At 44.4% G+C, this 17,719-nt stretch overlaps 1 protein-coding gene across 1 annotated transcript in view; it reads right to left on the reverse strand.

Moving 5' to 3' along the window:
• Positions 1-13,633, reverse strand: part of LOC139631992 (fibroblast growth factor 12-like) — a 54,610-nt gene extending 40,977 nt beyond the window's left edge. Inside the window, exon 1 of the mRNA XM_071496701.1 lies at positions 13,077-13,633. Within this exon, the coding sequence (XP_071352802.1) occupies positions 13,077-13,104 (28 nt within the window). The 5' untranslated portion in view covers positions 13,105-13,633. The remainder of the gene's footprint in view (positions 1-13,076) is intronic.
• Positions 13,634-17,719: the final 4,086 nt, after the last annotated feature.

Consider the following 17,719-nt stretch of genomic DNA (forward strand, 5'->3'; position numbering starts at 1 on the left):
CAACCTTTTAACAAGAAGCAAGTTCTTCAGCCACCGCATGATTCAGTTAGCAGCAAAATGATTAAACAGAGAAGTGGCATCAGCAGAGGAAGGAAGAAGAACAGGAGGAGTTTACTGCTGAACTGACAAAGTTTTTACTCACCTGCTTCAGGTTCACAGAGTGTTAGCATTGTTGATGTGTAGCCGGAGGCTAACATTAGCTGGATTGGTTAAAGTCTCAGAGTCAGGATGTGGACTGCAGCAGTGTTGTTAATGACTGTGCTGAGTGAAGACCTGGTGGGTGAACTTCTAATGGAGAAGTACAGGTTTCTGTTCATGGAGGATGGAGCAGGATCAGGATTTAAAAGTTATCCAGCTGTTGTGTGGCAGTTATCCAGCTGTGTTTTACATGTTTTTTAGTAGTTTGTTCTGTTGTGATGTTGACTTTTTTCTATAAAAATGTTGATTTCTGATGTGGCTGACTCATCATCATCATCACCATCATCATCATGAACCTGATGCTGCTGTGTCACTGCAGTCTGTTCTCAGTCTGACCAGCAGGGGGCAGACAGCAGCAGAGGACGAGGTAGCAAGGTGTGACGAAGGGGGAGAGGATGATGAACCCCACCCCCCCACCCACCCATCAGTAACTGCTCCTGCTGTATCACTGCTTTTCAGTTTGTTCACCTCACAGTTAATTTTCATGTACCTGCATTTTATAGGATTACTGCAGTGTGTGTGTGTGTGTGTGTGTGTGTGTGTGTGTGTGTGTGTGTGTGTGTGCATGCGTGCATGTGTGTGTGCAGTTGGGGAGCAGCTCTGCAGCAGTGTGGGTGGGACAGTGAAATACTCAGAGCCCAAGCAATAAGAGTGTGCGTGTGTGTGTGTATTCTATACACTATCACAAAGAAGCTTATAGACACACACACACAAAGACACACACACACACAGACTAGGAAGAAAAACATTAAATCCAAAAACAGATTTCTGTTGTGCTGCAGTCAAGTCCAAACACAGGACTCAGGATTTCTGATCATCACACAGACCAGAAGGTCGAGTGTGTTTCCTCTCAGCTTCATCACACACACACACATTAAATAAAAACACTGAGCACACTGAAGAATTATTACTGTTAAAACATGTTTTCACTCACAGCCACTTAAGATGGACGTCTGTGCTGCATTCACTGCACCTACAGGAAACACTCAGGACATCAGACTACAACAGTGACACTGTACGGACTGTATCCCCCAATGCACCAGCACAGGTGTTCTCACTGTGTTGATTGACTGAACCTCCTCTGACTGCAGCAGTGTGTCTGTGTCTCACCTAATTAACACAAACAGTCTGCAGACTCAACACAGCCCAGCCCCGCTGCTGTAGTCCAGCCCTATAAACACACCTGTGCTGGTGATGGATACTATTGGACAACAATGTGATGCATAAAGGAAACAGAGGAGTGACAGGTGTAGATGAAGCTCCATAAGGATCATAAAGGGACCCCACCCTCCAAACGTCCACCCTGGAAAACACACCATTCAAACCTGAGCAGCCATCACTGAGCTCAGAGCTGAGGAGAGATTTAACAACAACAAGGAAATATAGACTAGGGAGCTGCTTCCACCACCAAGCTTCAACCTCCAGGACTGGAACACTGTAGAGCTAAAAACTGCACTTCCTGTAATGACCACTAGAGTCTGGCTCCAGCAGTGAGTCAGTCCCCACAGACTCCCATGTTCAAATGTCCAACTTTACAGCAGAAAGAAACATGTTTACAGCCTGGGACAGAAACTGTTCTGGTCTCTAGAGCTGATTTCCTCCTTCATGACAACTGTACGGGCTGAATCTTATAGAACTCAGCTGTTTATATTTTATTAAGGACAATGGAGATTTGAGGGCGTGGCCTCTTTGAGTGACAGGCGACATTTAGCTCTGAGTGTCCAGATCTTATGGGAAATGGTGTTCATTAAAACATAAATTCTGAATAAACATTGATATTTGATTAGTTCTCCTTCCTCATATAAAGGCCTGACTTCCTGTTGAACAAGACTCTGTTCAGGTTTCACTCTTCACTCTCTCAGCTCTCTGTAACACCAGATTTTAAATTCAATGTCACAAACAAACAGGTCAGAGGATGCAGGTCAGGACTTTTATTCTGACAAGGCAGTAAATGCTTCCTGTTACAGGGAGTGGTTGGAGATGAAGCCGGGGCTGATGGGAGTGTTAATGCAGCAGAGATGTCCGTGGTGTTCATCTGCTGCAGCCACACAGCAGCATTACATGAGACCGTTCATCAACCCTGATCTACAGCAGGGAGTGAGAATGTGTGTGTGTGTGTGTGTGTGTGTGAGACCATTTCCAGAAGAGCCTCATAAATAACTGAGAGGTCTGCTGACTCTCTCTCTACATGACGATACATTTTAAGGGTATGCTCACTCGCTCTCCTCCTCTCTAACATATACTCTCATTCGCTGGCTCTTGCTCCTTCACACTGTCTCCATGGTGATGCTCTTAAAGGACCACACCTCGTTTTTATAGACCATCCTGTCCATCAACAGAGAGGTTGCATTAAGGGAATTGAGACAACATCATCACCCATCACTGCATCCATTAGCCACATGCTAACACTTTACCATTGATTATGTTAAGTGATATCAGGCTCCTTGCTAATACTGTAGCACCCCGAAAGGCTGCAGGCTCTGTTGTGTCCTCTTCTTATTATTATGAATAAACAGCAGCACAAAGTAAAACTTTATCAGTTTGAACAAAAACGAATCATTGTGCTGAAAATTCCATCTTCCTAAAATGGGACCTACATGGTTTTCAACAAGATGAAGGTTTGTACATTTTTCTTGTCTTTACATGAACATGATCAGATGTAGGGGTAGGGGATCTGGTCCAAAGATCATGTGACAAATCTTTTTGAGTAGAATCACAGTCCACGATCTGAATCCTGTTTATGCTCTGGTTTTATTGTGAAAGTTCTGACTGGAAGCTGTCTTTCAGCCACTTTGACCCTTTTTTTTTGAATATTTTCAGCTCACTACTGTTCTTTATCCACAATGCACATTTAGATTAGATCATATGTAGTATTTCTTTGGACAGCCCTGTGTTTTATTTATGAGGTGCTATACATAAGTACATTAATTTGAAAGTTCAGCCCTGCTTCCTGTTTCCAAGCGTCCACTGCTTGTTTTGGTCTGGTGGAGAACTTTCACATGTGGCACTGCACCAAACTCACCGAACCTGCAGAGCAGAACCAGGACTGCTGTCTCCTGCTACAGTTAGCAGCTAACTCTTTAACAGTTCACAATGAGCTGGTTGGTAGCGACTTAAGTTTTCAAGTTAAATATCTAAATGTAGAAACTTTTAATGAGCTGATCTGTACGATTAATCTGAAATTAGATCATGTGACACAGAGAGATCACCCAGAGTCAACTCTGACTGTGACTCTCAATAAACACATATATATTTATCGTGTGATTACAACTTCACCCTGTGACCATACTTAAAGAGTTTGTGTGTCTGTTTGTGTAACTGCTCCTTTCTCTTTTCCTGCTCATATACTGTGTGATATACAGTAACTCTGTGAAGATGCTCAGGGTTCACTACAACTCTGCTGAAGCCCAGCTGCTTTACTGTGGGTCTTCTGTGATACTGTTTCTATTCTTTATTCATTTACTTTATTTTATTCTTTATTCTTATTTAGAATTAAACAAACATCAGGCCTGAAGAAGAGCAAACAACACAAACAGCTCAGTCTACAACACCTGAAGACGCCAAACACCACGCTCTGCACAGGACTGCATCTGGGATTATTCTGAAGTTCCATCTCCTGCTCCAGTGTTCACTCACAGCAGCTCTACACAACCTTCAACACAGACACACAATGTGAGGAGCTGCTGTGATTTTGTGTGAACAGCTGTAGATTGACCTGAGGTCGAATCAACTCTCAACAAACACTAAAGTTTTCCTCGTGTTTTTCTTTGACTCTTCACGTCTGTTACTGTTCTTCACCTTTTATCAGTTTCTCAGTCTCAGAGTGAAAGATAATAACTGTGACCTTAATTTTCAAATATACAATGATGATTATCTCTACACTGTCTGATGACTGTTGTGTGTGTTTTTCAAGAGAATCATGGGAAATCAGGGAAAGTGGTGATAAAAGCAATAAAAGGAGTCAAAGCACAGGTTCAATGATCTGATACTGAACACTTCTGTCCCATTTTTCATGAGTTGAAATAAAAGATCTAAGACTTTTTGTATAAATACACACACACACACACACACACACACACACACACACACACACACACACACACACACACACACACACACTATTGCCTATTAATTTTCTGTCAATAATCTGATCTAATGATCCTGTAGATGAGCTGCTGTAAAACTGTGAAAGAATCAGATGTTCAGAGTTTTTACACATTTAAAGGGATTAGTTTACTTTTCCTTCTCAGCAGTTTCCTGTTCCCTGAGACCCTGGTTCCTGAGACGCTGGTCTGTGAGACCCTGGTCTGTGAGACCCTGGTCTGTGAGACCCTGGTCCGTGAGACTTGGATCTGCTTCCATGTGCCTCTGAAGCACCTGCTGCTTTATATGGACGTGTGCATGATGTAATGTGTCATCAGCTCTGTGATGAGGAAGATGAAGGTTTCACAAATTTAAATGAAAATCTGACACCAGGACAAGAGGAGAGCTGAGAGCTGCTGGGAGAGATGGAGACAGAGACTGTGAACCAGTACAGAGAACAAAAGGCCATAAAACAGGGAGGGGCACACACGCACACACACACACACACACACACACACACACACACACACACCCCCATCAGCCGGTTTGTGCTGAGCTCAGCATCTCATGCTGTTTATTTTCATCTCCCAGCAGTGGAGGAGGGGAGTGTGTGTGTGTGTGTGTGTGTGTGTGCGACAGGAGCGATCACACTGATCACTGGTCACCTCCTGGTAGAATCCTCTGGTTTTAAAAGTTGGACCTGTGTCCCTCATCATTATGTGGATTGAAAACTCTCGGTCTCATACAGCTGTGGACCGTCACTGATTCAGAGTCCAGACCTCCAGGCTGATGACCATCGGTGCTGTCTGCCACTAGTTGAAAAAATCTAATGTCTGATTAAAATTGATCCTCATTTGAATAAAATCCAATATTGATTCATAAAATCTAGACAATGATCTTTTAATATATGTGCAGCTGTAACCCCATTAGGCTCACGTGACCCTTCTTGCACAACAAGAAGGAGGTGCTGCTGGAGCGCACTTGAACGACACTCTGACACTTTTATTCCAGGTAATGAAATAAAAAAAGTATCTGTTATGAAGAGAGGTGAATGAAAAAAAAATAAAATGGTCAAAGTTGTCATATTGGCATTTAAGGTGTATTGATTGTTTTCCAAACGTCAATCATGAATTGAGTAACACATTCCACCTCAACACTGTGTGGTAGCTGCTGGTTGCCTCTGAGCTGCTCAGTGATGAAATGGTTCATTCTTTCATTCATCCTTCAATCATCTGTGATGATTCACACACAAACATGACAGAGTCACACTGTTACACAGCTAGCTTAGCCTAGCCTGTTAGCTTAGCTATGTTTTCATATAGGGTGACCGGGGACATTTTTGGTGGCCTGTCCGCAGCTGGAGCTGTCCCCAGAAATGTCCCCATTTGTAACTGTAAATTAAAAACAGACCAGAGAGAAAGATGGGCAGCAGACAGACAGACAGACAGATGCCTAGCGTTGCGCTTGTTTTGGCTAACAGAGGGGGCTGGCTGCTAGCTACAGCAGCTTCAGAAATGAAGCTAAAACCATCAAACTAGAGATATTGAATCACATTTTTATTTATTTTTTTGTCTTTTTGTTGTTAGCTGGCTCACTCATTACTTAGAGTTCATAACTCCAGGGGAGATCAGGAGGATTTCCTCCTATCTCATATAAATCACCCTGGATTAATAGTCCAACCTGTGTCACTGTCTACAGTACTTACTTTAACTTTTTTTTTACAATTTTATCAGTCGACCATCACCATAATTTTTACGGTACAACAGTTACCATGGTCAAAGTACATGAAACCCTTTCCCTTTTGATGTGATAGATAAAAACACTGGATATTTTAATGATATATTGACAACCGAGCTGGAAATGGTTTAATTTCAGAAATCTGGTCACCTTATTTTCATAGCCTAGCCTGTTAGCTTAGCTATGTTTTTATAGCCTAGAATGCTAGTTTAGCTATGTTGTCACTTAACACCGCACTGATTACAACTTACTGCATCATGGTATCATCTGACATCACTGAGCTGATGTTTGTCTGATGCTGCGTCATATTCTCAACATGATCAAAGTGTTCATAAAGTCAGCCTAACATCTGATCACGTGATCACAGTTCATCCTTGAGTCCAAATGAATGTTTGTGCCAGATTTGAAGAAGTTCCCTAAAGGCGTGACTGAGATGTTCACAAGAATGGGATGGACAGATGTCTCGTGGCTGTATTTTTAATAATGAACCAGGTCAGAGGAAGAAGTCACAGTGAGAATCTCATTCAGAAAAATTGAAACACCTCAAACTGAATCCATATTGAATCAAATCAGGACTTTGTGAACAGAAGGAATCAGTGCTGTCACTCAGCCCTGAAGCTGGAAGTTAATTTTAGCAGAGGCTGTGTGGAGCTTATAGATGGCCATCTTTGATTTCAACAGGTCATTACAGCTGAAAAGTCTCATCTGTTCCCACGTTACACTGGAGTCTTGTTATGAAGGAGTCGTTGGACAGCTGTCACGACAGGAAATGACCACAGACACCAGTGACTCTTTATATTTGAGGCCTGTTTACTGATCTGTCTGATGAAAAACAGAAAGGCTGAAAAAATCATAAGAATGAAAGAAAAACATTAAAATGTATCTTATATTATTTGATTTGTGTAGACTCACATTTTCCCCCAAACGTGACACTTGAATAAATCCTCCAGAATCAGTTTTACACACACACACACACACACACACACACACACACACACACACACACATACGTGAGTCAGACAGTGTTTCAATGTTTCTCAGCTGATAAATGGAAACACAAACAGAAATTGACAAGACACACACACAGTGTCCCAGAGGAGCTGTGTGTGTGTGTGTCCACTCAGTCTCTCAGGTTACTCCACTCTGGGCAGTGGGTCACTACAGTCCTGAACTGTGTGGATCTGATCCCAGAATCAATACAACACACAGATCTGTGTGCTGTAAACAAACACACACTGAAACTGAAGCTGACTTTACCTCCAACACACACACACACACACACACACACACACACACACACACACACACACACACACACATTACTGCTCTACGTGGTCACGTTAGCCCCCTGTCACAGGCCAGCTGATCCTCAGGATCTGAGACAGGCTCAGATCATAAGGTCAGATGACTGACAGCTCTGTCCTCCACTCACACATCAGCTGACTGAACATCTTGCACCTGATTGGATCAATGGAGGAGGAACTTGATGGTGACATGACTCTCCAGCTGCTGCCATTTAACAACTGAAGAAGAAGAAGAAGAAGGTTGTTAGAAGGTCCAATCAATGCTCAGACGATGGAAACCAGGTGGAGAACATGATGGAGCTCTGTCATAAAGGCTCCAGCCTCCTCCTCCTCCTCCTCCTCCTCCTCCTCCACCTCCACCTCCATCATCATCACAGAGCTAGACTTTTCTTCACCTCCTGTTGTTTCCACTCAGGTGTTTATCAGCAGACAGAACAGGTGGATGTGTAGTTCTGCTACAGGAGGAGCTGCCACATGTTGTGACCTTTGACCTGCACAGTGACATCTATATAAACAAGTACAGCCTGACTTATACAGGAGGCTGATATTCATATTTATATTTTAAGTGTTTAGAAAATGTGATGATGACACATCAGCTGATATTTTTTCACAACTGCAGTCTCCTCCTGTGACCTTGAGTGACCCAGAGTGTTTGTGAAGTGAGGAAACTTTATTTCTGAAGCACATTTAAACACAGCTCAAGCAAAGTGCTGTTCAGAGGGCGTTAAAATATACCAACAACAACCAACAACCAGGGACAAATACAGAATTACATGACAACAGATCAGTGTCTTTAGTCTGGATTTAAAGACTGAGATGGAGGGAGCTCCTCTGATCCACAATCATGGACGTTATCTCAGCTTCTAGTTTCAGTCGTGACCGGAGACATGAGAGATCTGATGTCCAGGAGTGCAGTGAATCAGGTGATGTGAGGTGGGGCCAGACCATGAAGAGCCAGGAGAACAATCAGCAGGGTCTTAAACTGGACCCCGAAGTGAACAGGGGGGGCAGTGAAGAGAGGCTAAGACATGGGGAGTGGGGGTACCAGGCTACATCTTTACAGCTGCGTCTGGACCATGATGAAGACTGGAGACCGTGTTCGTACACAGGATCACAATAGTCCAGTGGAGTTTTCATGATGACACCTAGGTCACGTCACATATGAGGTCTGGTTTGTGATCAATCATCAATAATCAGCTGTGGACACTGTCTGCATCATGTCAGTAATCAAACAAACCGTTATTTAAATGTTTGCACGTATCTGCAGACGTTTTTTGTTTATCAGCCTCATAAGTGCAGACATCATTTACCTCATAATGACAGATATCGGCCGATCACCAGTGTGTGTCAGTTTCACACTTTGGTTTTTGTACAGATTAAACAGATGTGTTGTGTCATCTGTTCATCAGAGAGTTCAGAGGAGCTGAGGCCAGCTGTTTCCCCCGCTTCCAGTATTTATGCTAATGCAGAGGGTTTGACCCTGTGTTGTGTCGCGTCGTGTCGCGTCGTGTCGTGTTGTTCAGAGCTGTAGCGCTATCTGTTTATGTACTGGAGCATGCGGACAATTTTTTTGCAATTCCATAATTTAAACAAATTTTTAGCTTTTATTATGAAAATTTCTGACAGGAAGGGTTAGGGTTAGGGTCCTGTCGCTTGCTTGATAGACCTCTGAAATAGCAGACATATGATGTACTAAGAAAAAATAACACAAGTTCAATGAGTCAGTCAAATGTATATGTGACTGTGGCCACACAATAAAGTTAACTTAAGTTGCATTTCTATCAATCAGCTTCTTAAATTTAGTCTTTGATTATTTTCTGGCTGCTATGTAATGAGTTAGGAAAAAATTGGCCCGCGGCCAAACTAACTTTCCAACACCATGATGTAGCAGGTTGTATCAGCAGCAGGTAAATGAACACCAGTAGTTTGTGTTTGAAGGAATCATTTACTGACTCGTGTCGAGCAAATGAAGCCACATTGGAAACATCCATTCAGAGGAGAAGCTGCAGTGCAGCAGAGGTCAAGCTAAGCTAACAAGCTAGACTATGAAAATTTTGCTAAGCTAACAGGCTAGGCTATGAAAACGTAGTCAGAAACCTAATGGGGTTACAGCTGCACACATCAGCAGAAAGCCCCCAGCGTGAGGCGACAGTGCTGACCACTGCACCACCACGCTGCCCCGAACAGGACAGGTGAAGACGTCACCCTGGGCTGATTTTTCCTGTTTCCTGACCTTTTTATAGACAAATCGATTCATCAAGAAGATAATCACTGAAAAAAAAGTAATATAACAGGACATGTCAACCTGTACCCCCAAAATAAAAGTCTCCACAATGTCCTGTCACATTACACTGAGCTGAGTGGACCTGCAGCTGTATATTTAGTGCACAGTCATGAGAGTGGTCTCCATCTGAAACAAAGTGTGTTCATCAAAAGGTTGAACAGTTCCTTGTATTACATCACAGCTCAGGTGGGCTGAGATGGTGCTGGGCCACAGCTGCAGTGATATTATCCAGCGTTTATGTTATGAGCTGTCTCATGAACAGCAGAGAGCTGACTCACTCCGGCTTTTAACTCCCGTCTCCTCAGCTTAAAGCATCACAGACATTTCACTGACATCAGCACACTTTCCACTTGGCTTCCTCTCACAGCCAAGAGACGCCGCAGAGACAGGAAGCAGCATCAGGACCGGAGGACACTACCCCGGTCTGCTTCCTCACACCCACAATAAGACCCCACTCACACTGAGGCGCAAGTGTCTGGTGTGGATCAGATCAGAGACTGACTGATGTCTGACTGTTCAAACCTGTGGAGGTGCAGTGTGTGGACACATACACTCATATGTCCACGGTGAGTCTCCTCCATCCTCCACTGAGATGATGCTGCTTCAGGTGCATCACCACCGACCGTGATTTACATTCACATGTAGCGGAGGCCTGACGCTGATCACGTGTTCTGATACGTGCAGCTGTGAACAGGACAGATGATGTTCAGGTCTGTTTAAATGAAACTGAGCCTGATCAGATTCATCTGAGTCAAGTCAGAATGATTCACTTACATCAGGTGGAGGAATGTCTTTTTTCAAAATAAAACTACACATTGTAAAGTGACCTTTTATTGTGAGCAGCCTGAGTCACACCTGTGTGATAATCCTGTTGTGTAATCAACATCTGGATATGACACATCTGTCAGGTGGAGGGGTGATCACTCACACTGATTTAAACACATTAGTGAAGAAGGTTGAAGAGAAATTCTGTGTGTAGAAAAATTAGATCTTTAATTTTAACTCATGAAAAATTGAGAAAAACAAAAGCTGATATTTTTGTTCAGTGTAGATTCAACCAGTGAGCAGCTCTGTTGGTTCCTGTCCCCTCAGTCCTGTGACCTGCAGCAGGTCCACGCACACAGACACACACACAGACACACACACACACACACACTGCTATCCAGCTCACAGTGAGTCAGGGCAACTCACACAGCAGCTTCACCTACGTTACCTTTTTCATTCAAAATCACTTTTTGTGTTTGCTGTCGACATGTTACACACTGTGCAGCCATAACTCCACCACCTCCAACAAGAAAACGCTGCACACACACAATGTGGCTGAAAGCTCAGGATTTAAGAATCGATATATTGGATCATTAAATAAAAACCACCATGAATCTGAAAACAGACGACGACCACACTTTGTTCTGAACAGATGAGCAGGTCACACGTCTGTACACATGTCTTCACAGGGTTCAGAGGTCAGCTTCAGCTTCTCTCAAAACACTAAAACAAAAGTCTCATGTGTGTGTCTCATGTAGATGATAAAACTTCCTGGTTGTGTTTTCATTGTAGGGTCCTACTGTTCGTCTGATTGTTGTTGTTTCATTGATTTTTTCACATGGGATGCTGCATATGAGTCCACACTGACGCTAACAACATGCTAAGGTTAGCTCGATGCTAACACACACCCACAGTGTGGACACTGATGATAAAGAATGACAATGACAAACACAACAACACAACACTTTGTTGTGACAATCTCAAACTAACACAACAGTGAGTGAGACACAAACAGGTTCATCACGTCTACACCAGGAATCAAACCGGCTCCAACATCTGGACTAAGACACAGACTGAGGTCAGGTCCAACATCTGGACTGAGACACAGGCTGAGGTCTGTGTGCAGGACACAGGTTAAGAGGCTGACACTAAACAGGCCCAGAGGACTTCACTTCCCAGAATGCATCACTCTGTATGGACTCCTCTTCAGGACACGCCCAGACACAAATAAACACACTTAGATCACACCTGTCTCATCTGTGTGTCTCACCTGTCTGTCTGTCTCAGGTCTCATTTCTGTATCTCTGCTATCTGTCCCTAACACTCCCTGTCTTACCCCCCATGCTGTCTGTCTCTCTTCCCCCTCTGTCCCACCTGCCTCTCAGTCTTCATACCTGTCTCCCAGCACTTTGACCTGTCTCTGTCCTCCTCCTCTCCTGTCTGTCTCCATCCACTCCTGTCTTTCTCCCAGCGTTCCACCTGTCTCGCACTTCCTCTGCTGCTCGCCCTTCCTGTCTCTCTGCTGCCCTCCTGTCTGTCTTTCAGCTGTCCTCCTCCTGTCTGTCTCTTCCCTCACGCCTGCCCTCCTCTCATATCTTACACCTTATATCTGTCTCTCTGTCCTGTTTTCTGTCTCACCATCTTGTTTTGTCTCTCCACCATCTGACCTGTCTGCCTGAATCATGCATCTTTGTTTGACTGACTACCTGTCTCTCTCTTAAGCCCACATGTCTCTCTCTCTCTGTCATTTGTCAACCTTACTATCTGTCCCTCTAAACTGTCTGTCTGCACATTTGACTGTCTCTCTGATGTCATATCTGTCTCTTAGCGCTCCTGTCTCTCTCTCACTGTTTCTAGCTTTGTATCCTTTCAACTGTCTCCCTCCTCCCACCTGTCTCTCCATCTTCCTCTGATTTCTTGACCCTCCTGTCTATCTGACCACCTGTCTGTCTCCCAACTCTCCTGCCTGTCTCTACATCCTTTTATCATGTCAAACTTTCCTGTCTGTCTCTCTGCTCCATACAACCTGTCACTGTCTCTTTCTCAGACCTTAGACTTGTCTCTCTGCACCTCATATGTACCTCTCTCTGTCCTCCTGTCTCTCTCACAGTGCACCTGTCTGTCTCCTTGTCCTGTTGTCTGTCCTTAACTGGCGCCTGTCTGAGTCTTTTGTCAGTCTTACCGCCTTGTTTTGTGTACTCACTCTCCTACCTGTCTGCCCGCAGCACCTGTCTGTCTTTCTGACCTGTTATCTGTGTGTGTGCTCACCTGTCTCTGTCTTTTAAGCCCCTGTCTCTCCCTCAGCCCACCTGTCTGTCTCCCTCTGTGTGTTTTGCTGCATCAGGCTGCTCTCAGCATTTCAGGCGTATGGTTAAAAACAAACACACACGCAAACACACACTGCACCCCATCCCATAATAACCACACCTAAAAGCTCCAGTGCAGCTGCATTCAGGATGTGAGCAGCAGTGGCAGGCAGGGCAGCAGGATACCGCAGTACATTTCTACCCAACATGCATCACTCCCTCCATCCCTCCATCCCTCCATCCCTCCATCCATCATAGCTCCATCCCATCAGCATCTCCACCCCTCCATCCACCTCTCCTCCACGGGAAAAAGCCACCAACTTCCTCCCATACATCCCTCCAGTGTCAGGAAACTTCCACCCATCCCTCCACCCTCCTCCCTCCCTCCGTTCATCCTACCTGCCGGTGCCTTCTCTTTGCCCTCCATCTCCCGGTGTGCTGCGGCTCGGTGGTCTTGTCCACTTGCCTACTTTCCTTCCTTCCTTTCCTTCCGTCCTTTCTATCCCGCCTTCCTTCCTGAATCAGCTGTGGTCAACAAGCGTCGAGCCGGAGACGATCTGATCCGCTGATCAACTGATGGATCAATACCGGCGGGAGAGAGGAGGAAGAGGAGGAAGAGGAGGTGGAGGATGAGGAGGAGGAGGGAGGCACCGACCCGGGCGGATAAACAGGAACAAACCGTGGCGTTTTCTCTGGAATCCTCCGCGGCTTCTTCTTCTTCTGCTTCTGCTGCTGCTTCTTCTTCTTCTTCTTCTTCTTCTTCTTCTTCTTCGCCGATTTTTCCTCCTGCGGACGTTGAGGCTCGTGCGTTCACCTGTGCCGTGTCCGCGCGCTTCTGCTGATTTCTCTCTCTCTCTCGCTCTCTCTGCTCGAGCCGTGTTGCTGCAGCTCGAGCCAGGACAGCACAGTGACGTCACCACCGGATGAGTTTTTAAGGTGACATGAAGATGATGGTGAAGAGACAGGAACCTGGTGGAGATGAAGAAGTTGTTGATGATGATGATGATTGTGTAGAGACGGGAACCTTTAATATCTGGGGGTGGTAAAGGGGGGATTTCACCCCAAACCTGAATTCATGTGTCTTTGCACCACCACTTGACGTGTGTGTGTGTGTGTGTGTGTGTGTGCGCCCTCAGTCCTGTGTGAAGGTTTTCAAGGGTCTTTTTATTTTTTAAATAAAACTAGGAACAGTTTTTATTTCTCAGTCACCTTCATCCAAAGTTCACTAAAGAGTAAAAACCTGAATCAGACCAGTATTTGCTGTGACCCCCCTTTGCCTTTAAACCAGCTCCAGGTCTCCTCAGTTCACCTGCTCTCAGGTCTTCAGGTTCTCGTCAGGTAGGTTGTTCCAGCCTCTTGGAGAACCTGCCTCAGTTCTTCTGTCTCAGAGTCTCTGTCTCTTCATGTGATCCAGACTGACTCTATGAGACTAAGACCAGGACTCTGAGGGGACCAGACCATCTGCTGCAGGACTCCTGGTTCTTCTGGTCTCTGATGATAGTTCTCTATGACTCTGTGTTTGGACTTGTTGTCCTGCTGCAGGATGAATCTGGACCAATCAGACGCCTCCTTATGATGATGATGATGATGATGATGATAGAGAAGAGTCTCCAAACTGCCCCTGGCCCCTGACCCCCGACATCAGTCCTGCATTGGTTCAGTGTCTGGTCCTTTGTGAGACAGATTACATCTGAGCAGCAGAGATGTCCTGACTGATGTGGGTCAAACTCCAAAAACATAGCATCCTACATTTCCCACAATGCACCTGCACAGTGTCTTTCATCCCCTGGTACACAGCCACATCTTTCAAACTCCTCATGTCCAGTTTGAAGCACAGACATTTGTGTCATCACCTCAACACCAGGAAACATCATCCAACTGTTTAAAGTATGGATCGATGCTGTCTTTGATTATCCTTTATTGATTGATTTGGTGTAAACCAGATTCCATTACAACAAAAAGAAGGTTATTTCTTTACTGTACAGATTGTTCGACCTCACAGTGAATGTTACAGACCTGACTCAGACGTGCTTCATCTTGTACAGCAAACTGTTCACTCCTCATGTAGGTCAGCTACAGAAATACAACAGCACTACTGAGTCCTGTGCTCTGCAGTTCATCCTCATCATCAGACCTGACCTCTCTGCAGCCTGACGTCCAGCATCACTGTGTCCAAACGGGACGTCTGACTGTCCACCTCCATGAGGAGGAGAGTTCCTCTGTGGGGCTGAGGGGCGGAGAGGAAGGTGGAAGGAGGCGTGGCTCCATCCTGGGATTGTCCAGTACAGATACAAACTGATCTGGATTCAGTCTCACCTGCCCCCTTTTCCTCACCTGGGTCAAGTCTTTCATCACAGAATGAAAACATCTGTTCAGTGTCTCAAACAGAAGTTAATGTATACAGTGCATCCAGAAAGTATTCACAGCGTTTAACTTTTTCCACATTTTGTTATGTTACAGCCTTATTCCAAAATGGACTAAATTCATATTTTACCTCAAAATTCTACACACAATACCCCATAATGACAAAGTGAAAAAAGGTTGCTTGAAACTTTTTGCAAATTTGTTAAAAAAAAAAAAAAAAAAAAAAAACACAAACAAAAATCTAACATGTACATCAGTATTCACAGCCCTTCCTCAATACTTTGTTGAAGCACCTTTGGCAGCAATTACAGCCTCAAGTCTTTTTGAGTATGATGCTACAAGCTTGGCACACCTATTTTTGGGCAGTTTCTCCCATTCTTCTTTGCAGAACCTCTCAAGCTCCATCAGGTTGGATGGGGAGCGTCGGTGCACAGCCATTTTCACATCTCTCCAGAGATGTTCAATCGGGTTCAAGTCTGGGCTCTGGCTGGGCCACTCAAGGACATTCACAGAGTTGTCCCGAAGCCACTCCTTTGTTATCTTGGCTGTGTGCTTAGGGTCGTTGTCCTGTTGGAAGATGAACCTTCGCCCCAGTCCGAGGTCCAGAGCGCTCTGGAGCAGGTTATCATCAAGGATGTCTCTGTACATTGCTGCATTCATCTTTCCCTCGACCCTGACTAGTCTCCCAGTTCCTGCTGCTGAAAAACATCCCCACAGCATGATGCTGCCACCACCATGCTTCACTGTAGGGATGGTATTGGCCAGGTGATGAGCGGTGCCTGCTTTCCTCCAGACATGATGCTTGGCATTCAGGCCAAAGAGTTCAATCTTTGTTTCATCAGACCAGAGAATTTTGTTTCTCATGGTCTGAGAGTCCTTCAGGTGCCTTTTGGCAAACTCCAGGTGGGCTGTCATGTGCCTTTTACTGAGGAGTGGCTTCTGTCTGGCCACTCTACCATACAGGCCTGATTGGTGGAGTGCTGCAGAAATGGTTGTCCTTCTGGAAGGTTCTCCTCTCTCCACAGAGCAACGCTGGAGCACTGTCAGAGTGACCATCGGGTTCTTGGTCACCTCCCTGACTAAGGCCCTTCTGCCCTGATCGCTCAGATTGGCCGGGCTTCCAGCTCTAGGAAGAGTCCTGGTGGTTCCAAACTTCTTCCATTTACGGATGATGGAGGCCACTGTGCTCATTGGGACCTTCAATACTGCAGGAATTTTTCTGTACCCTTCCCCAGATCTGTGCCTCGATACAATCCTGTCTTGGAGGTCTACAGACAATTCCTTGGACTTCGTGGCTTGGTTTGTACTCTGACATTCACTGTCAACTATGGGACCTTATATAGACAGGTGTGTGCCTTTCCAAATCAAGTCCAATCAACTGAATTTACCACAGGTGGACTCCAATCAAGTGGTAGAAACATCTGAAGGATGATCAGTGGAAACAGGATGCACCTGAGCTCAAAGGCTGTGACTACTTATGTACATGTGATTTTTTTTGTTTTTTATTTTTCATATATTTGTAAAATATAGTGGCAGTGGCAACCTTTTTCACTTTGTCATTATGGGGTATTGTGTGTAGAATTTTGGGGTATAAAATGAATTTAATCCATTTTGGAATAAGGCTGTAACATAACAAAATGTGGAAAAAGTGAAGCGCTGTGAAAACTTTCTGGATGCACTGTATTTCGGTTTTTAAAAAAATCTATTTTACATGTAGCACGAGCTCTGTCTGATTTACAGTCATTTTATTTTAGGTTTCAGGATATTCACACAGTCAGATTTCTTACATGCTGTGCTGGAGAAAGAAAATCCTGCAGACAATTTATTAATCATCCTAACATTTTGGTCTCTAGACCACCTTTTTCTCAGAGAAAGACACAACCCGTCATATTTAACACAACCTACACCCGTAACTGTCACAGACAAACAAACTTTGACACATAACATCATCTGATCCAACAACATCCATGGATTTAAAAGAGCCACCACTCAGATACCTGGTACATGCTAAAACAACATCAGTGTAAATAAATTAAAACCTCTTCCTCTTGGATGCTACAGATGTAGAGGGTGTGCTCAGTGCAATAATATGATCCAGGGTAAATATTTCACTCATCCTCACACTGGGAAATGTACTTTATCAAAGATGTCACCACATGTTCCACCTGAGATGTACATGATCAAATGTCCTGTGGGTTTCCTGTGTTGGAAAAACAACACGTTCACTAAAACAGAACAAGTGAACACAAAAGCTTCATCAGGAGAGATGATCATCTTAATGATTTTAAACATGATGTCTCATCATTTAGGATCCAGGGTATTGAAAAGGTGACTCTACCTGTGAGAGGTGGAAAAGAGAAGTTTACTGGATATTCACTTTACAAAGGCCTGAATGATGAGATCCCACAGCAGGTCTGAGACTTCCATCCACAGAACATGGAAGATATCAACCCTTCATGTGGTTATACTTTGAATGACTTATGAAATCTGTAAAGTCAATGTTTTCATTGGATAGACTCAATTTTGTGTAAATAATTGTGTAAATAGAGGTAAGTATATATTGTGATGTCTCACCTGTTCTTCATATATTTACATACATTGTGTGGAACAGAGACTACAGAAATCACTCACCTGGGCACACAAAAGGGGCGGAGCATCATCTATTTAAGACCATTACA

The sequence above is a fragment of the Trachinotus anak genome, unplaced genomic scaffold, assembly GCF_046630095.1.
Source record: "Trachinotus anak isolate AG129_WGS33_773 ecotype Australia unplaced genomic scaffold, CSIRO_AGI_Tana_v1 ptg000014l, whole genome shotgun sequence".
NCBI lineage: Eukaryota > Metazoa > Chordata > Actinopteri > Carangiformes > Carangidae > Trachinotus > Trachinotus anak.